The sequence below is a fragment of the Lactuca serriola genome, chromosome 7, assembly GCF_051521515.1.
Source record: "Lactuca serriola cultivar US96UC23 chromosome 7, Lser_US96UC23_V15, whole genome shotgun sequence".
Taxonomy (NCBI): domain Eukaryota; kingdom Viridiplantae; phylum Streptophyta; class Magnoliopsida; order Asterales; family Asteraceae; genus Lactuca; species Lactuca serriola.
Window position 1 is genome coordinate 81,370,189 of NC_136414.1, and position 22,634 is coordinate 81,392,822.

The 22,634-nt window shown below is 35.6% G+C and overlaps 1 protein-coding gene across 1 annotated transcript; it reads right to left on the reverse strand.

Moving 5' to 3' along the window:
• Window positions 1-2,444: 2,444 nt before the first annotated feature.
• On the reverse strand, window positions 2,445-4,706 carry PAP28 (purple acid phosphatase 28). The gene is made up of 4 exons (XM_079010333.1): window positions 4,461-4,706; window positions 4,240-4,384; window positions 3,124-3,527; window positions 2,445-2,997 (listed from the first exon to the last, which is right to left on the reverse strand). Exons 1-4 carry the CDS (start codon window positions 4,644-4,646, stop codon window positions 2,536-2,538), a joined length of 1,197 nt encoding a protein of 398 aa, XP_078866459.1. The 5' UTR covers window positions 4,647-4,706; the 3' UTR covers window positions 2,445-2,535.
• Window positions 4,707-22,634: the final 17,928 nt, after the last annotated feature.

The following is a 22,634-nucleotide window of genomic DNA, read 5'->3' on the forward strand; positions in this document are numbered from 1 at the left end:
GAAGATGGAGTGCATTCAAGAATCATCATATTATTTTGATTTACATTATATTTTTGGTGTCTAAAACTGTACAGAACACGCTTGTATTAAAATTATATATTTAATGCAATGGATGATGTTGTTTGCTTATTTACATTTACTGTGTTGTGATACTATACATGACATCCTCCGCCCCAGAACGTTTCCGCCGTTCTTGGTTTTGGGGTGTGACACGCTGCCCCCGGACCCCCGTTCGTTTAGGGGCTTCGCCCCTAAATAACAATGTACTTTGAATCTTGAAAAACTTGAACAAGGGTGCACTCCGACACCATCCTAACTTGTTCAATATTCAACAAGATCACTTTTGGTCAACAAATTTAATCCTATTACATTTAAATAATATTTGATGACATAAAATCACCAACATGATATGCCTCTACTAGAGATTGTTGGTGTAACTCCAACAAATATGACATTTGCAATTGCATTTGTTTATATGCATAAGAAAAGGGAATGCAACTATACTTGGGTATTAAATTGTCTAAAATCGATTATGGACAACTGTTTGACACCATGTGTTATTGTAACAAATAGGGAAATGACTCTCATTAAAGCAGACAAAATTGTGTTTTCAGAGGCTAAATGTTTACTTTGTAGATGTCATATATATACAAGTATTATGAAGAAATGGAAACAAAATTTAAGTTTGAAGAAAATTTCTGATGCTTTTTACAAATTGTGGACTATATTGATTCAATTGGACACAAAGGAAGCATACAAGATCAACTTGGCCTAGATGGAAACATTGATGCTCGATTGTCCATGCATCTTTAATATATTTGAAAACATCAATGTTTTATATATCTTTACTAAAAAAGTAATTTGTATCTTGTTTTAGACGTCTTGAGATATTTAAAGAAAGTGTGGTTGAAACCATATAATGAAATGTATGTATCTGTTTTGATTGATAAATTTCTTAACTTTGACAATCACACAACTAATAGAGTGGAAAATCAACATGCCAAATGAAAACAATATGTCATCGCATCAAAATTCGATTTCATGAAATCTTTGTTGCGTATTCATGACATGGTTCAATCGCAAGAAATAGGTACCAATGCAAGTATTGAGGAAAGTAGAATTCATATTAAGCATTGGTTCGTCATGTTAACATTTTCAGAAACTCAACACTTTTGTTTCAATTTAAGCACTTATATAATTTTCAAAGAATATAAGCGCTCCAAAGATGCTGGGTTACTTGCTAAAAAGTGTGGTTTCCAAGTACGTATAAGTTATGTATTGTCTTGTGTGCATGAACAAGCCATACTTCTTAATAAAGGTATTCCTATACATCTTAATTCAATTGACAAGTTTTGGAGGAAGCTTGATTTTTTTTTCGTGCACATCATTGGAAGATGATGATTTTGGTTGTGAAGCCAAGGTAAACATGCATAAGGAACAATTCAAAACACAACCAACTGGTAAGTTTAGTTATATACGACAATTAAAGAACATAATCACGCTATTAACAACATCGTTACACGAAGCTGTTGTTACCAAAATACTTGTGGCCGTCCTTCTTCAAAGAATAAGCTTTTTAGAAAAAGTCATGCCGATCCACTTTCAAAACCTAACAAACAACGTATGCGTTATTGTTCGCCGCTTAATTGAAAATGTCGACCGAGATATTCCCAAGTACCAACAACCAACTAGACATAGTACTCATGCATACGATAAACACCCTAAAATAAGTTATTAATCATGTTGTAAAATTTATAATTTTATGTTTTCTTAATTAAATTATATAAGTGACATGCATATATTAAAAAAATATTTGTAAATTCAAACAAGCACATGACAAGTTTTGTTTGATGAAATTAGATAAGAATCTAAGAGTATCTACAACAGTAAGTTCAATGAGAGAGTTGAATGATGTGACAAATCTAGATGTCATTTAATGGATGAAACTCTATAAATATTCCATTAAACTTTATCTCATTCGGTCCAACTGGGATCGTGTTAATCACTTAATCCCAGCTGATTGTTTACATGGGTTTTGTACTCTTGTAAACTTGTTTATCATTTCGTGTATTTTCACTTGATATTTATTTATTGTAAGAAAGAAAAAATGGGTTCAATAAACTCATTAAATTGATACAAGGATAATTGAAATGCTTAGGGAGTAGAGATATCTTTTCCTGATTTCTTGTACTTGTTAGCCTATATAAAGCTCTCTATCTATCTTGGAATAATAATATTCCATCGAAAGAAAACCATTTTGAGTGCAAGACGTACAAGGTGTAACCTTCTTTTTCCTCTTTTATTTTTCTTTTGTGAGTACCATGCATTAGTCAGTTGTACATTCCTTCACAAGTGGATTGTACACCCAACTACAAAGAGTAATACTTCCTCTGTATTTCTTACTTGTATCTACTAGCAGTTCGTATTTTTTTTTCTTTTGGAAATTTGGTTTTGTAATGGTGACCATGTCATTCACATTAAATGTCTCAAGCAAACGTGTCATTATACAAACATTGTTCATCTACAAAATCCATATCAAAATGGATGTCCACTTGATGTCCACAAGATCTGCTCATCAAATTTCGTCAACTTTTTGTCATCAATACGTTTCCATGTCTTAATACTTCCAACTCCCATCCATTCACTCTTCCCCTTTTTCAATTCAGCAAGTATAACCCTACCTCTTCTAGGCCACCCGGCCCTACCATAACCATGATACCCAAACCCACCACCATAACAAAACCATACACCATCTAAATTCCCACAAAAATCATTCAAATGGTCATGGCCTATAAAAACCGCCTTCACATCTCCCATTGACACAAGTGTCTTCAATACTCCAGAGTTCACCATAGAACAGGCTACGTGTTCAGAATACTGCCCGAAAATTTCCCGGAACTGCCCGGAACGGATTTCAGGGATGGGGATATGGAAGAATGCTAGTGATGGAATTGGAGATGTTGAAACTTCTGATTCATGGTTTTCTTGATTATGTTCCTGTTAGCGACACCTGCAACAAGTTAATCAAATCTAAATCTAACAGTGAAAATCCACTCGATCTCAATGAGATTGTTATATTTGGGTTTTGTAATACGAGAAATCAAAGTATGTTGTTATAAATACCTTAGAAGCACCACGTAGCCAACTAAGTTGAGACTCCTTGATCCATCCATAAGTTTTAAAACCATCAACCACAGCTCGGTCTCCACTGTCTAAAAAGAAGAGATTGAGGATGGTTTGGTTGGCTAGGTGGGACCCGGGTGGACCCCGTACTCTCAGATCATAATTCCCGAACCCATCGATGTTTGTTGTAACTTGTTGTTTAGTGGGGTCCAATGGGTTTGGTTGTGAAAGGGAATAGTCCATGAGGGAGATGAATGACATTAATTCTTCACGAGTCATAGTTGACTCCTGATCATGGTTGCCCAAAACTGCAGCCCATGGAAGTCGGGCAGCCATGGCTGGACCAAAAGCTTTGAATAAAGATTCTGCTGCATCGTTTGTACTTGACCCGAATATGTTGTCCCCTAGTTTCCAAAACTACACAAAATCAGCTGAAGATATCTGTGTATATAACTATATATAATAGGAATAAAAGAAAGCTAAATTTAGTTATATACATCACTCTCTGAAGTCTGATCAACATTTATTTTGGTAATTGGCATTTGGGGAAAAGCTAAATTTAGCCATATAAATTCAATCCCTTTTTTGTGTTTGCATCAGACTGTGCGCTAAATTACACATGAAAAATGACATATATTTTAAGTAAAATATTTCTATATTTGTCAACTATCTGAGCTATGAATCTTGTAGACTGCGTCAATAGCATCAATTATGATTCTTGATACTAGGAAAAACAAGTAAATCTAACTCAATCTTTCCAAACAAGAAAGTGTTATAATTTCATAACTGCATTTGAATGTGAACAATAAGCAGAAACCATTTGTGATGATCTTAAAATTAATATTTCACTATAACAAACCAGACTATGTTGCCAAATTTCTACTTATTACAAGGGCTTTCTAAAGTCAACGTGTAGATTCTTTCTCATGGAAAAGGGTGTAAAAACTAAAGCAAATTTCTTCAGTTATGCAGAGTTTATCCTATCTGAGATCATAAGTTCACTAACTCACGAGATTAACAGTCTATTTTGCATTGATAAACGATGTAATTTTAATTCTTCCAAATTAAAACCTCACAAGAAAATGATAAAAACATAATCTCGAAAACGAAATCCACCTGTAAAAGCAATAAAATCAGGCTTCTCGGCATCAATCATCCGCTTTAGAAATAAAGTAGTGTTAAGATCAGAGCACCATTCAAACTCGGAGGTCAAAACATCTCTACACCGAGTCAATCCAGTTCCATAATGCATATCAGCAACCTAATCAACACATACGGCCAATTATTTTCATTCCCTAACAGAACTTTAAAACTCTGACTTGAATTTGAAAGTTAACCTGAAGGATCTTAAAAGTGCCGTCGGAATTGAACCTTAGAGGGAGATTAGGATGTTTCTTGAGAGTAACTTTGTGATGCGACACTATTAATCTATCCGATAGAATATAAAACTGAAGAAAATATAGTGAAACTGTGATGAGAGCAAGGTAGAACAAGGCTTGAATCCATGTTTGGCTCGATTGCATCGTTTGTGTGCGTGTCTGGAAAAGTCAGAGTGGGAGAGTGTTCATGGGGACTTTTGCTTTGTCAGAAGGGCGAAAATAGAATTAGCATTTTTGGTCAATCAAATTAAGGAAACTTCATCTAAGTCCTCTGACTAATGAACAAGACAAAATGAGTCCCTTAAAGCTAGGATCCATTTAATTTTAATTAGTCATATACTCGTACATATGGAAAGATCGCTTATATATAAACAATATATTTTGATTAATTAAACAAACAAAGACGAACAATAGTTATTTGCCTTCATTTATATGTGTTCATTAACGATTATTATCAATATTCGTTTATTTTCGTTCATTTATGTTCAATTATTATATTGTATTTTAGCATTTGGAGATAATGTTTGGAAAATGACGATAACACTTAAACTTTATTTTTTAAAGTATTTATGCATTTTTGAATGTTTTGTATTGTAGGATTTTATGTATAATCATATTTTTATTTACATACAGTGTTGGATATGGATGCTTATATACATACATGTTCATTATGTGTGTTTGGTTATCATCATAGTCAACAAACACAGACAAGAATATTAGATCGTTTATGTATTCACATTCATTTGTTTGATTAAACTTAACAAAGGAACATAAATAAGCCATTGTTCATGTTTAGTCAATTCATTTGACCTTACTCGGAACAAAACTAACAAAGGCTTAGAAAAACGATAACATTAATATTTTATTACAATATCATGCCTATTGAATAGCATGTTTATAACCACGGACAAGAACAACATGTATTTATTTTAAGTATCATGTTCATATGCATATAACTTGCCTGAAATACTACACGCGTCACTGCGTTGCCTTCATTAATGATTTGGCGAATGAGTTTTGACAATGGGGGTAATTCATTTACTTTTCAAATTAGTTCAAGTCATGATCATGCATATCCATTCATTGGGTATAATTGGAGACTTGTGAGATTCAAACACTTCATGAAATGATTTTGCAAATTAGTTTTTATAACTTTTGAGGTTTTATTTCTGAAAATAATTGTTTTATGTAACTTTACGGTCAAAGGTTTTAATTTGATAACAGTTGGTTTTTTTTATTACTTTCTAATCAAGATTTTAATCTTACATTAAGATTATATAATACATTAATACCCTTTGTCATACATAGAAAATATAATAAGATGACAATAATATAATACTAGATTATGACTTCGCGTAAAACGCGGGGGAACATATAAAAATGTACATGTAAATGTATAAAAAGGTTGGCACTATAAAAAAATAAAGTAACATAAACAGACTTAGCGTTACTGCTAACATTTAAATGTTTGAAAAAAACAAAGAAACACTTGAATATCTATAATAGTTGAAGGACCTCTTTTGTAAACATAACTTTTTGTTTTATTAGTTGGACAACCTTCCTTGTAATATATGAGTACCTTCAATCCCTTTTCACCTGTGACGCGAGACACAAAAAATATATAATTGAAAATGAGTGAAGACAAGCTTATGCAAGTATAATCCAACATTTGATAATTATTGTCATTGACTTTTGTTAGTGGCCATAACAAAATAAACTACTATAGGGAATTGCCTCCGCTGAAAACAGAATGAGATTCTTTCATTAGACGGAGTTAAATTCATGCAAGGTATATAAGTAGTCTCCATAAAGAATCTATCATATATGATTCAGGCTTCAATGACGTTTCTTCCAAGCCTAACAATCTATAATCTAGTACAATTTCATAGTCCTTTGGTTTGGTCGATATTACAAAGTAATATGACTGGAACACCTATTTTTAGTGTAAGTTTATGGTTGGTGTGACATCCCCAAAATCACGGCCAGAAAAGACCGGTTTGTTTATGCTTTGTAAAAATCAGAGTACTTCTTTTAATGAAAGTGTTGCGGAATTTGATCCCAGAAAAACACGATAAATACGTTATTAAAACATTTTCGAAGAAACGTATTTTATTCACCTTAAAACATTTGGGATGTCATCGTTAATACAGAAACATAAGCATAAACATAACTTACTTTTGTTTACACTAGTGATCTACATCTCTTTAAATCTCTCAGTGTAAAGTGACTTCATATCAACACCTGTGATATAAATAAACTGAGTGGGTCAGGTTGGGAAACCTGGTGAGTACATAGGTTTTTCAACCCACAATAATATAATTATTATGTTAAACAATCAAACAATCCACCCAATTACCCATCCCCATTATCTTCTTTACTCTTAAGGATTTAACATCTATCCTGCATTCGTTCATTCCGAAGTTCCTTACTTCCAGGGTTATAGGATTGGCACTAAATCCACAGCTGCCAATGTTCGTTCGTAAAGCACTAATTCCATAGCTGCTATAGTCTACTCATCGGGTACTAAATCCATAGCTACCAGTGTTCATCCAATAGGTACTAAGTCCATAGCTACCAATTCCTAACAGGTACTAAATCCATAGCTACCAACGTCCAACTAATAGGTACTAAGTCCATAGCTACCAATTCCTAATAGGTACTAAATCCAACGTCCAACTAATAGGTACTAAGTCCATAGCTACCAATTCCTAACAGGTACTAAATCCATAGCTACCAGTGTCCAACTAATAGGTACTAAGTCCATAGCTACTGGTGTTCGTCCCATAGGCACTAAGTCTATAGCTGCCAATGTATACTCACATCATCTTCTATCTCTCATCATTCATCTACCCATCTCATACCCAACATATTCGTATATATAAAATACGTATACAGTTTAAATCCTTTAAAACATGTATAAAACGTTCATCCAGCATAGACAACAAATATTCAGATAATATGCACACATAGCACATAGTTCATATAAAATACTTCATATCTATGTGTAAGATGAAAGTGACTATGCACTCACTTGAAAGGTGGTGACTCAGCACTCGGACAGCGCTTCGATACTCTCAAAACGATTTTCCTTCGATAAAACCTAGTACCAACACCACTAGGGTTTAGTCTAACGATAACCGCGACAAATTAATAGTCTAGCTATTATTATTATTATTATTATTATTATTATTATTATTATTATATAGGCGTTAAATAACACTCAATATACTCATAATAATAGCCCAAATACTCATTATAAGTTCCTAATAACGTTACTATATTAAAACATAAGCTATACTAAAGATAGGGTAGGTACAACTCACTTACAGCGGGTTTTTCGCAAAACCAGGCTTCGCTGGAGCAGCGTTCCAGAGCCAAAAGGCTCTTTTCTCGAGGCTCTGGGAGCCTCGGGGCTTCCTTCGGTGCTAGGGGGTTTACCCTAGGCTTTAGGGGGTTAGGGAGGCTTAGAGAGAGAGTTTAGAGAGAGAAAGAAGAGGGTTGAGGGGTGAGGAAGTTGGAATGCCCGGCACCTCTATTTATAGTGAAAATATCTGATGGACTCGCCGAGTAGGGGGACCTATTCGCCGAGTTGGTCCATGTGGTGGCCTTCTAGTGGTGCCACGTGTCCAATTCTGGTGGTGCCACGTCACCCCCTATCGCGTATCAGCCTTCGAACTTAGAAAAATCATAACTCTCGCATACGAGCTCCGTTTTCGACGTTATTTATATCCATGCGTAGGTAAAATCAAAATATACAACTTTCATTTAGACTTCGTCGGCTAACTATCGACCGGTCTCAAATTTAACAGTAGGAGGCGTTTAGACTGTTAAATGACCGGCAAGAATTCGTAACTCCTTCATACGAACTCCGTTTTCGTCCATATTTTTACCGTTGAGTTCCTATTAATGAGATCTTCAACTCTCATTTAGGTCGCGTAAGCCAAAAACCGCTCGAACTAAAATTCGAGTTTCGGGTCGTGCACTGCTAAGCCGAATCTTAGAAAAATCATAACTTCCTCATACGAAGTCAGATTTGGGCGTTCTTTTTATGGATTTTCTCGGTTTAACATATTCTACGACTTTCGTTTAGATCACTAAGGCTAAAAAGTCATTCATCGTAAATTCACTATTTACGTCTCCCGGTGTCGTGCCGATTTTGCCATAAAACTTTGGCGGGTCATAACTTCTTCGTTATAACTTGGATTTAGGTGTTCTTTATATGTACGGAAACCTTGTGACATATTCTACAACTTGGTTAAGATTATTTATTCTAAATAATCTTTTGTCGAAAATTCGTTTTCGACCCCTATTGCCTCTAAATTGACTAGCCCGGATCTGCGGGCGTTACAGTTGGAAATTATAGATGCCTTAAAATCATTCAACACAACTGAAGAGTAAATTGATTCCTCAAAAAAACCTGGTAAATATGTATCACGTAAAGAATTTGAACTCATATGTTTTCCCTTAATCTTTCATCAATCCTAAAATGTAGTCATTGGTAGCATCAAATTCTTCATTTGTAGGGACCAAAATAGCTTTATCTTGAAAATATGATTGATCATCAAGATGATTTTCAAAGGATAGATAAATGATGGATACAATTGAATGAATATGGTCACCTATAGAGCGAACAACAACGTCTTCTGAAAATTCAATTTCAGTTTCACCATCATTAGGGCCGCCAATATTACCATCACCAATTTAAACAATCCACTCATCAAATGCTTTTTTCTCATCCAAATCTTAGTTATACAACCAAAATAAATCTCATGTTTATGGTTAAACGTAAAACTGTACATCACGCCGTAATTTGGACGAATATGATACATGCATAGTATCTGAACAATTGCCTCTTTGTATTGCTAGAAGAATTTGTCTAAAGCCATCTCCATATAAAATGGTCTTTCCTCCAAACGATTCTTAAAGATAAATACCTACAGAGCAATGATATCCTCTTTGTTGACCATATTTGATGTATAAACTTCATTGTCGTTGAATTGTTCGTCAGAGTTCACTAATACTTTTGTATTGGCACGCGATATCCCTCTAAACAATGCCACATAAAGTTGGCCATGCGTGAAACCGATTTTGGGAGATAAATACCTACATTTGGAATTTTTTCTCCGTAAGTTTTATTGATTGTCATCGCAAAACATGATTTGATTAGAAATTGTTTTCTTATCAGCTTGAATGGTAACATGTCATCTTCATGTGGACATAGAAGAAACCTTGGACCAAATCTCTAGATAGTTTATTTTGACTATTAGTGATGCAACGATACCAAATAGTTTCTTTTGATGATAAGTTTCAGACGACTATTTAGGGGCTTAAGGTTTACAGGGAGGGTGTGTTGCAATAAATATTAGCAAATTGGTTAAAAAAATGAGACTTATTTATGAATGCAAATTTTCATATGTTCTTAGCAGGAACATGCTATACTTTAAAGAACACGTAATATATTGTTCTTGTATTATCTCTTATTCATATATAAGTATACATTAATCCTAAAAAAATAGTTATTTTGTCAAAATATCTGTTTAAAAACTAAAATAATATGTGAAATTCATTTTAAAACGAGTAGGTGCTAACACTCTTTTTCGTAATATGATTTTCATATATGAAAAACATAAACCATGATTACTTTTATAATTTGAAAAATTAAAACATGATTACATTTATATATCTGACAAAATTTTCGTATAACAAAATTTTAGAACATAATTAATCATTTAAAGATAATAATGAAATATTTAAATAAAGAATCAATTAACTGGAACTATCTTATTTTTAATTTTATAAGGTGATAATCTCGTTATGTCTTATTTAAAAATTTATATTATAATATAACTTTTATATATATATATATATATATATATATATATATATATATATATATACACAAAATAAATTAATATATTGTTATCATTCTACTTTTTCTTTTTTTACAAACTTCAATACTAAAAACAAATTTTTCCTAGAAAATTGTCATATTAAAGACCTACTAATTAATGATTAAATTTATATATTACATAAATGGTTCACATGTGAACAAAAGTACACAAATGGTCCATATTTGAAATGTTTTTCTTACATAAATGGTCTATTACGCGAAAGAAAATGAAAATGTACTTTCCATTAATAAAATGTTTTCAAAAACATCCTATTAATTAGCTCTAATGTAGAAAAAAAAATTGTTCTAGATTAGCCAAAAAGAATATGTAAAAGTCATTTTTTGAAACTACGATGCTATTAATGAACTTTTTTGCAAAGTTTAATGCTATTAATGATTTTCTTTTCCAGAAAACAATCGTTTAAATGAGCTTCAATATACAAAAAATATAACTTTCCATATCAACTAAAAAAATCCAAAAAAGTCATTTTTTTAAGAGTATGATGCTATACATGAACTTTTTTTTTTCAAAGTTTAATATTAAAAGCAATTTTTTTTTCCAAAAAAGGTTCTAATATAAGGTTAAAAGAACATATTGTAAAATATTTATCGATCTACATAAGCAAGAATTAAACGTTTCCATCAATTCCCAATAAAGTATATAAATCATGTCTCCTTCTGTAATAAATTCCAATGCCCCACAATGTGAAATCCTCTCAGTCGCAGCATTCCATAACTCAAACCACATCCGATAATCAATATGAAGAGAAGCCGCAATAAAAAATAATAATTGTCACCATCTTATACAAATATTAGAGATTATTGGGGTATTAGATAGTGTAATAACTTGCAATTAAATATAATTTTCAAATAAAACTTAGTATGAGAAACTAACCAATGTGATCAAGGGTCAAAGAAGGCATTATAACTAAAACATAAACAAAGAACTATTAGGGATGAAACATGAAACTTTAAAGAGAAACATACAAATTTAAACCGTGAAGGATAACAAAAATCGACAAGTATATTTTTTAAGTAATTTAAACCAATATATTTTTAAAGTAATTTAAACCGGGCTGCAAGTTTATCCCAATATTGTTCCCTTAAGCATTTCATCGAACAGGTAGTAGACAGGTAGACCAAACAAAATTTCCAAGTATCCAAATCAAGGTCTCAAATCCTAACACATAAAAAAAAAAAAAAAAAAAAAAAAAAAAAAAAAAAAAAACCAAATTTGTGATTTTAACAACCAAAAGCAAAGGATATGACATACATTGTGTATGAGTCTATCGTTTATAATTTGATTGCTCAACTTATTGAACAATTCGTCAAAAGTATGAAAAAAATGGGAAATCCCATAGAAAGATCCGTTTCAAATTTCTAAATAACACAACTGTGACAATTAATTTTCAAACCACAAAATTTGACACCCTCATAACATAAAAATCAAAATATATTTTACTTACGTTCACAAGAACCCAGATGAATTCGACCATTTCTGTTGTTTGTCAACTCCAATTACGACCTACAAGAAATCTAAAAAAAATCAAGCAACTTGAATAACAATCATTTTAATGTTGTCACAACTTTAGCATAAATATCGATAAATAGTAAAAATATTAGTTATCAAGAAATAAGCATATATGAGATGACTAAAAAGTTGTCAAGTGGAATTTGAGTTACTTGTTTTCTTACCTTTATTTGATGTATTTATAATTCCAGTCGTTCGACTACAAATCTAAATCGTTAAGTAAAAATCAAAACAACATGTTTTCCTCCATTTTCTTCTCCACTACAAAACTTAGGTTAGATATATTATGTAAAGAATTGAGGGAGGCGGGGTATTTTTGTATTTTATTTTTTTGTGAGATTTAATTGTTATTAATAGAATTCCTAATTTAATTCATTTTATTTTTGGTGATATTTAATTGTCATTAGTAGAATTCCTAATTTAATTCATTTTATTTTTGGTGAGATTTAAGTGTCATTAGTGAAAGTCTAATTTAAAACGTAATGTACGTTTTATAAAATCTATTGACAAAAATAAATGGGTTGACAAAGATGATGTCATCAAATAATCCAAAGGTGGAAAATATATGATTGGAATGCAATCAATGGTTCTGATTTCTTCAGTTTAGAATTAAAGGTTTTCTTTTAATAATATTTAGAGATTATATATCAGATAAAGAGGTTTTAGTAAAATAATAATAAGAATAATACTCTTTGTATTTTTTTTTATTAATAAACATGGTTATATTGTTAATAAGTCTAAAATATAAGGAATTTGAAGATTACTTGCTAAAATTAAAGATTATCGACTAAAATCTCAAATGTGTATTACTGACTAAAATCTTAAATGTGTAATTTTGTCATTTACTTTAAATAATTGTTGGTTTTGTTATATTTTGGTAAAAGAAAAAGTCATGAATTTATCTTGAATAAGCCTAAAATGTAGCGATTTTTTTTAAGATAAGTTTCAGCTGTAAAGTCTATGTTACTTCAAAAATAAGGAAAAAGAAATTGTTTATATCCTTATAATCTTTCATAATTACGTCTATATCTTTGAATAAATTATTACTAAATTACTAAAATACCCATTTCGAATCCCTCCCATAAACAATTTCTTTATTCACAATATGATTCTTTGTCACTTCATATGCTACATAATAAATTAACAGAACCCAATGATTGCATATTACTAATTGTTTGGTAAACAATATATTTCTACAATCGGCTTATGAGACCTGCAATTATTCTCTTCTAAATAATTTTGTTTTTCCTTTAGTTCTTCAGTTACAAGTAAAATTATGGAAAAACTAATTTCAATGTGGATGTCAATATTATTAAAGTACAACACCTCTCACGTGTTAGTGGTTAGTTCTCTTTTTATCCTTATGTCAGATGTTAGTGGGACAATTCTCTGTTTGCAGTTCGTTTATATGTAAGCTTTATGGGTTCCTAGTTTCCATGTTCATGTAATTTGCTTTTTTAAGAATATATAAAATACACAACCTTTGTGTTATTGTTCTCCGCAAATACTTCATTTAGGTTAACAAATATTTTGTAAGGATTTATAAAATAAATATGTCGAGAATAGCAATGTGTGAGAAATGTAATATTGTAATGTTAAAAGTTAATTATTTTCTTAATAACAAAAAGTCAGTATAAATATAAAGTTTTTATTTTTTTAATATATCAAATAATGATTAAATTAAGTGTTATATATATATATATATATATATATATATATATGAGTTTATAGGTTTTATAAGGATATATATGTAATTTGAAATTATACTGTAACATCCCAAAAATACAGTCTAAAATTTTCGTTTTAATTTAATAATAAAACCATAGTCATCAAACATCATATAAAAATCATAAACAGTGTATCTCAAGATATCGTAACAATTGTCAAAATATCAGAGTATAAACATCCCAGGCTGAACAGATGGTGTGTGCATTGCAATCTTCCCAAGCTCCTCTTTTGAAACCTGAGTACCTGAAACCAAAACTGAAACTGTAAGCACGAAGCTTAGTGAGCTCCCCCAAACTATCACATACCATACAATAGCACATAAAGCAAATACTGGGCCTTGCCCACTACATCGGACCGAAGTCCGGTATAACTTGGCCCTCGCCCACTGCATCAGACCGAAGTCCGGATGTAGCACCTGGTTCCTGGTATGTGAAATTTATCTAAGTGTTTTGCATTATTAGTCTTGGAATCGACGAGTTGTAGGCCCGACTCGCCGAGTAGGGATGGGATATGGAGCACGTTTAAGTTGGCGACTCGGCGAGTCCATATTCTGGACTCGGCGAGTCCCCGCTATCTGATGAAACCCTAATTCCAAGGGCTTGCACCCTATTTAAACCAACCTTATGCGCCCCAAGCTCGCCCCCTTCACCCTCAGAGCTCCCTATGTCGTCCAAACCTTGTTTCTTGTGAGATTGAAGTGCTTTGGTATGTTTTCTTGAAGATCTTGAGAGAAAAAGGAGAGTAGATCAAGAAGAGAAGAAGGAGGCCAGACATCTTGGTGTTATTTCAGTGATTCCTTGAGGTATAACTCAGTTTCCCTCTGTTTTCATGCTTATAGTCCCTTAAAGCTCCATTAAAGTCCTTCTTGAGCCATTTCCCAAGCTTAGGTATGATTTTGGGTCCGTAATAAGCTGATTAACCTTTAGATCTAGGCATGATTGAGCTCCAGGAGCTCGGATCCACTGCCTTTATGAAGCCATATTGCATGAAAGCCCTAGATCTACTCTTTTAGTGCATTTTGAGCCCTAAAACCTTCATTGGTATTTATTTACACGTAAAGTTGGAAACTTTACGTGTTAATCAAGCCCTAGAAACCCAGATCTAGGTATGGCATGAGATGGATTCAAGCAAAATCGAGTATATAGTATTTGCATGTGAAAGACTCGGCGAGTCGGGTCGCGAGTCCCCGAGTTTTCCCCCTTTTCGTGTTTGTTGGGTGGAGTAGTGAGTCATAGGGTGTGACTCAGTGGGTCGGAAGCCAGACTCACTCATGAAGGAACTCGGCGAGTCAATACCCTGACTCAGCGACTTCAAGGAAATCTTTTTGCCTCAAGAACAGACTCGGCGAGTTGTTCATACAACTCGGCGAGTCTCAACATAGAATATTCTTCGGATGAAGATGAACTCGACGAGTTGTTTGTACAACTCGGCGAGTAGGATGAAGGACTATTGGTCATCAGTTAGAAGAAAACTCGTCGAGTCAATGCCTAACTCGATGAGTAGAGACAAGATTATGGTCAATCGAATGAATAGGGACTCGGCGAGTTGGCAAGCCAACTCGGCGAGTCGGGTCAACTGGAAGTTGACTTTGACTTTGACTCTTGGCTTGATTAGGGATAAATAGTCATTTTACCCCGAGGTCGGTTGGCCGTATTTGACTGAGTGTTTTGTGGGAATTATAGCCGGAGGATTTCCGGGGCAGCAGCAGCAAAAGATAGTCAGTTCCCACGTAGATCAACAACTACTTTGAGGTGAGTTACCTTCCAGTAGCGGTGGGTCTACGGTCACAATGCCGGCCCACCAGTAGGAGTTGAATGATAGATGATTGTCTCTGTGATATTCATCTAAGGTTGCTACTACCTGTGTTATGTTTATGTGCTAGTATGATATGATGCTATGTGTTACGTGGTAGCTGTAGGGGGTGAAATAGTCCCCAGTATCTAGTCGTGAGGACCGAAGGGGAGGCCAGCACCCAGATATGCTAGGCAGTATCCGGTCGTGAGGACCAAAAGGGAGGCCAACACCCAGATATGCTAGACAGTATCCGGTCGTAAGGACCAAAGGGTAGGCCAGCACCCAGATATGCTAGGCAGTATCCGATCGTAAGGACCGAAGGGGAGACCAACACCCAGATATGTTAGTCAGTATCCGGTCGTGAGGACCGAAGGAGAGCCCAGCACCCAGATATGCTAGGCAATATCCGGTCGAGAGGACCGAAGGGGTAGGTCGGGCACCCAGATATGCCTGGCAATATATGCATGTTATGTAATTATATGGTATGTGGTACAGTGGGGGAACTCGCTAAGCTTTGTGCTTATAGATTTCAGTTTTGGTTTCAGGTACCTTTTCGTCGAAGGGGAAGGAGCTGGCGCGGTAGCGGCACATCACATACATGCTTTGTATTCCGCACTATGAGATCTTCCTGAGGATTTGTTCTCTGACATTATTATGTTTTATAAAATGTTTTTCTAGACACGCGATATCTTTTATGAAAGGACATGTTCGGTGAATGTTTTATTTCCAACGTTTTGCTAAGTATATGTTTTAAAAATGAAATTTTTGGCTCGTATTTTTGGGACGTTACACCGGAACTAACTTACGCCTCGCCCACTACATCGGACCGAAGTCCAGAACTAACTAGTACCTTGCCCACTGCATCGGACCGAAGTCCGGAACTAACTAGGGCCTTGCCCACTGCATCGGACCGAAGTCTGGAACTGACTGAACATAGCATAACATAATCATAACATATAACAATAACACATATACTGCATACTGCATCGGACCGCAGTCCGGAACACATAACACATAGACATGCCTGAATCATAAAGACATCAAGCATACTGAACTACTTCTCAGGACCACTCCAGCATCGGACCCCAGTCCGGAACTACTGCTATCTAAACAGGCCGGCATTGTGGTCGTAGACCCTTTTCTACTGGAAGGAAAACTCACCTCACACTGCTGAAGTCCCGCTGACAAAACCCTAGCTGTTGGATGACAGATTCCCGAATCTGTCAATTATCAAAATAACACCCAATTAATAATTGGTTTCACTACATAACTATAAATACATGCTTTGGATAATTACTACTTTACCCCTAGCTTAGCTTACCCAAGCCCAAGGCCCAATCCATAGGCCTAAAGTCAACTAGGGATCAAAGCCCAACATATGGCCCAACTTTCCAAATTGGGCCCAAACCTCTACATGGACTTCCCTTAAGGCCCAATTCAGTCCATTCCAACATGTCTCATTCTAAGGGCCCAATATCATACAACCATCTAGGCCCAATCTATGGCCCAATTTTCTAAATTGGGCCCAACTCCTCATATGGGCCTTACCTCAAAGCCCATTAATTATTCTAGTCCATTTGCATGATCTTGGATGGCCCATTGATACTCAAACATCAAGGCCCACTAAAAAGGCCTAACTTAAGGCCCAAGTGAAATTAGGTTTTACGTAAAATGATGATTAGGGTTAAGTTTCCTACTTAACCCATTAAGGACTTAATCCACTAAGTACTTAATTTATTAAGTTCAATATTGCTTAGATTAATTTCTGCCAATGATTATTATTTAATATCTTCAGTTATTAAATAATTTCCGTGTGTCCCGATTAATTCCCCAAATTAGGGTTTTATTGGCATTATGGTTTTTCCAACCCAAATACTAGCCCATTTATCAATTTGTTGGGCTTTTAGGTCAATTAGGGCTTTATTGGGCCTATTAGGCCCACTAGAATATCATTAAGCCCATTAGGGTTTTATTGGGTCAATTAGGGTCCATTAAGCTTCATTGGGCCTATTAGGGCTTACAAGGCCCACTAGGGTTTCAAGAACCCCAAATGAATCGATCATAACGAGGCAAAACACACCGCCACCCGACACGGCAGTCGGTGGCGGCAGGAGGCGGCAGCCACCACCTTAAGGTGGTGGTTTTCAATTTCTTTTCATTATACTTTAGCTAATTACACTTTACAATGCCTTAACCAAAAATAAACACACACTAACTACATTAAACACACACAATGGTGGTTCATGGCGGCAGCCACCACTTCGCGATGGTGGTTATGTTCTTGGGCCAACACAACACCAAAAGCACTCCAAACATCAATCCAAACGTACCCGAAAGCCCACAGCCACCCGAGATGGTGGCCAACAGTGGCGGATCAGCGGCAGCAGGTGGTGGTGATGAGTTTTCTTCATTTTTTTCCTGTCCAAATATCCATACAACATTAAATTTACAAACTATACCTACACACACACACCATCACGCACACAGCCACCTCCTCTCGGTGGCTGGTGGCAGCAGGAAGGGATGCTATGGCGGCAGCCACCATGGTTGGCAGCCATGGTGGGTTTTTCTCAGGTTTCTATGGCCAAACAAGCACCCACAACCACCTCGTTGTTCTAACAACAGCTTAATCTCTTCCAGGTACAAGACAAACAGCTCCCAACCACCAAGTAGGTGGCTGAGGAGGCTGGGATCAAGCAAAATGGCGACCACGGTGCTTCCGGCGGCAACAACGACTCACATGGCGTCAAACCACTTGAGGGAAACGAAAATATGAGGCGAGGTTGATCTTACCAGGGGATTATGGTTGCTCGCAACCATCTCTTCATTGTTCACGACTCCAACTCCTATCTCGGTCGTCCTCTTGGCCGTTCACGGTGTCACCGATAGCGGAGTTGTGGTGGTCGGCTCGGGCTCGCAACCCCTTGGCTTCGCCGGCAAGGAGATTGACGGCGGCTGGAAGGTCTCCTCATGGCGGCGGCTAGCGATGCATTAGGTTTAGGGTTAAGATGTTGCCACAGGAGGAAATGTAACGCCCGTAGATCCGGGCTAGTCAATTTAGAGACGATAAGCATCAAAAATGACTTTTTGATGGAAGATTATTTAGAAGGATTAATCTTAACCAAGTTTTAGTATATGTCACAAGGTTTCCGTGCATATAAAGAACGCAAAAATCCGAGTTATAACGAAGAAGTTATGACCTGTCGAAGTTTCGTGTCAGAACCGACACGACCTAGCGCGACCCAACGCGACGTAGATAGTGAATTTAAGGTAGATAGATATCTATCCTTAGTGATATAAATGAGAATTGAAGATCTCATAGATAGTAGTGCAACGACGGAAAGACGGACGGAATCGGAGTTCAGATGAAGGAGTTATGAATTTCGAACGGAGTTTTCCTGTCCCGGCCTACTAAAGATAATATATAAGTAATATACTTATAATATATTAAAAAATAAAGTCAAAATTAGCCAATGGAGTCTAAATGAGAGTTGTAGAGCATAATCTCACCTTCGCGGCGATATAAAGAACGTCGAAAATGGAGTTCGTATGCGAAAGTTATGAATTTCTGAAGTTCGGGGCGCGAAACCCCAAAACTATCAGAGCCCACGACGTGGAACAAGGTTGCCACGACGTGGCAAGTGTCCTGACACCTCCGGAAGGCCCCCAGATGCAACTTGGGATGACGCATGCAGTGACGACCAAGCCCACGACGTGGAACAAGGTTGCCACGACGTGGCAAGGGCCAAATTTGCCCTATAAATAGAGGGATTAAATAGGGTGCAAACCCCTGAAACTTAGGGTTTCATCAAACAGCGGTGACTCGCCGAGTCGCCAACTTAAAACATGTCCCGGGTCTCGTCCCTACTCGGCGAGTCGGACCTATAACTCGCCATGTCCAAGGCTAAAAATGAAAATACTCAAGGAAATTTATGTACCCGGAACCAGGTGCTACAAGTTGTTTAACCAACAAACAAGTATATATGTTGATCATTCTATGTATAGGTTCTTCTATTTGTTCAAAAAAGAAACGAGAGACAAGAAAACATCTTTGATTACGATTAAAAGGAACAATCTAAAATAGACCAAGATCTATCTAATTTCAGGTCATTTCTTGGTGAACATGATCTGCCATAATCTTTTCGATCACTTCATTTATGTGCCAGAATAAAGAGAGATTTGGTAGGAAAGTGGAAGATACTTTTTTTTATATGATAATCAAAGGGAGTGGGAAAGCTGGTATTTCAATTTCATAGTTTTTTTTCTATTTAGATTGTTAGATTTTTTTTAATGCATCTTAATGTCGATCATTCTACTAGAATGGAATTTCGAATTCTAATATTGTCTGAATAGAATCTTGAATTCCTTGTCACCTTAAGCAGTGAATTAACGTAACCAATTCTGTCAGAATAAAATTGGTTTCTATTCTTGTTATTGGTCTTGATTCTTATAAAATGACATCCTAAATAATGAAACTTTACATTCTTTCAGAATAATATACATTGCAAGTTTACGGATGATTGTTAATGTTGGCTTGTAGAAATTATAGTTATATTCTATTTGAATGTATATCACATTCTATTAGAATTTATTGTTTTATTCTATTTAATGCACTCAAAAATTTAATATTTTGAAAGTTGATTATGTTTCCTTGTGAATTTTAGGTTTCAAAGAGGTTGTCACTAATGTGGAAAATGAAGAAAACAGGAAGAACGATATTTGTATTATAACAATATGTAGAACTTGACATTATACACTTTGCTCAACATAATACAAAGTGTTATAAAAATTATAAGCTGTTAACAAGTTTTCAGCCTTTCTACACTGTTTTTGAAAATTCATAGAAAAATCATACGAAGTCGAAAACTAAATCCGTAAATTCTGGGAGTTCCCAAAATGTGTCTAGTTTACTCATAATTTTTATCATGATTTTTAATGACCTGAAACTTAGGTGGAAAAGTCCATAATCACAGACTGGTCCGGATTGGTGTTTGAAATGATAGGCAGTTTTGTAAAAATCACCATAAATTGTAGAAAAATCGTATGGAGGTGTGCAAGTAGTCATTTTAAAGCTAAGAAGTGGAACTACATGCACCTAAAACAGTTTTGAAAACTAAAATGTTTAAGAGGTCCAAAACAGTCCGTGAATGGAGTCCAACTTTTCTGATGAAAGCTGTTAGAAGAATTTATTTATGTTCTTGGTGTTTTAACTTGTATTCCCCCCCTAAAAACTTGAGAAAACATGAAAATGTAGGGGTATGAACTCACCTTAAGTGTTTTCAGTAGATGATTGTTGAATAATGGAGGTGCTTAACTCAAGGACACTTAGAAATGTCTTGAAGATTTTCGAGAATCTAGCATGATAGTTATGGAGTTTGTATGAGCTATCGGTGATTTGAGTGGAAATAATTGAGATAATCTTAAAGGAAATGGATTATGCTTACCAAAGGTGGAGGAAACTCTCAAGATCAGCCCTTGAATCTCGGATTTCTAGAGAGAGAAAGTGAGAGAGAAAGGAGTTTGATCTTCTTGTAAAATGAGAACAAATGAGAGAAAATGAGGAGAGAGGATGAATATCCAGCTCTCAAAACATGGAGATGGCTTGTGAGGGAGGTAAAAAGTACAAGGTATGGTGGGGAGGAGTGTGGGTTAATCATGGAGTGGGTGTGGGGGTTGCTTGCGTCATAAACTAAGGTAAGGTCAACACTCTTCTTTTGTACTTTACCAACTCCTTTTTAGATAAGATTTTATCCTTAAAATGTGATTAAATCATTAATTTAGGGGTCTTATAATTAAAAATAAAGTTTTGGGTGAAAATCCTATGTTAAAATAATTAAAAATGGGTTTAAAACGCAAAAATACGCAAAAACAGGTGAAAAATGGGCTTTCCCAGCGAGACTCCTCGGATCTCGGCCGAGGTTCGGTCTCTGGGCCGAAGTTCGGTCAGAAGAGGCATGGTTCGGACGCGAGAGGCTGAATCCGGAGGCGGGAGGCGAAGCGAAGGCTCGGTCTGATGAGAAGCAGTCCGAAGCGAAGGCGAGAAGCGACGTTAGGAGGTTCGGTCCGAAGGGGAGCCAGAACCGAAGGAACTGTTGTGAACAGTAATGAACAGTAACTTCGGGTCGGACCTTCCTTCTATGCGAGGCTCGGTTCGGACCTTCCTTCTATGCGCGATTCGGCTCGGATGAACAGTGATCTCGGTTCGGTTGATGAACAGTACTCTCGGTTCGGTTTATGAACAGTACTCTCGGTTCGGTTGATGAATAGTACTTTCGGTTCGGAGGGTTCGTTTCCTTAAGTCCGTTTTTCGCGTAGACTTTCGATTTTGGGCTATTTTTCGCCAAATTCGAGGGTCGGGATGCCCCGAGTGATTATAGAAAGTTGGGAGAGATTTCGAGAGAGATTTGAGAGAGATTCCTCGTTCTCAGAGAGATTTGGGAGAGATTTGACATACTTGGAGAGATTTCACATACAAAGAGATATTTGAGAGAGATTTCACATACTTAGAGAGATTTGGGAGAGATTTGACATACTTGGAGAGATTTCACATACAAAGAGATATGTGGGAGAGATTTCACATACTTAGAGAGATTTGGGAGAGATTTGACATACTTGGAGAGATTTCACATACAAAGAGATATGTGGGAGAGATTTCACATACTTAGAGAGATTTGGGAGGGATTTGACATACTTGGAGAGATTTCACATACAAAGATATATGTGGGAGAGATTTCACATACTTAGAGAGATTTGGGAGAGATTTGGGAGAGATTTGACATACTTGGAGAGATTTCACATACAAAGAGATATGTGGGAGAGATTTCACATACTTAGAGAGATTTGGGAGGGATTTGACATACTTGGAGAGATTTCACATACAAAGATATATGTGGGAGAGATTTCACATACTTAGAGAGATTTGGGAGGGATTTGACATACTTGGAGAGATTTCACATACAAAGATATATGTGGGAGAGATTTCACATACTTAGAGAGATTTGGGAGAGATTTGACATACTTGGAGAGATTTCACATACAAAGAGATATGTGGGAGAGATTTCACATACTTAGAGAGATTTGGGAGAGATTTGACATACTTGGAGAGATTTCACATACAAAGAGATATGTGGGAGAGATTTGACATACTTAGAGAGATTTGGGAGAGATTTGACATACTTGGAGAGATTTC

What these genes read in the sequence shown, in the direction of transcription:
- PAP28 (XM_079010333.1), bottom strand. Translation starts at nt 4,646, where the DNA reads ATGCAATCGAGCCAAACATGGATTCAAGCCTTGTTCTACCTTGCTCTC. An exon ending in GCACTTTTAAGATCCTTCAG is followed by an intron (nt 4,385 to 4,460) that starts GTTAACTTTCAA and finishes TGTGTTGATTAG; the next exon opens with GTTGCTGATATGCATTATGG. An exon ending in GGCTACGTGGTGCTTCTAAG is followed by an intron (nt 2,998 to 3,123) that starts GTATTTATAACA and finishes TGTCGCTAACAG; the next exon opens with GAACATAATCAAGAAAACCA.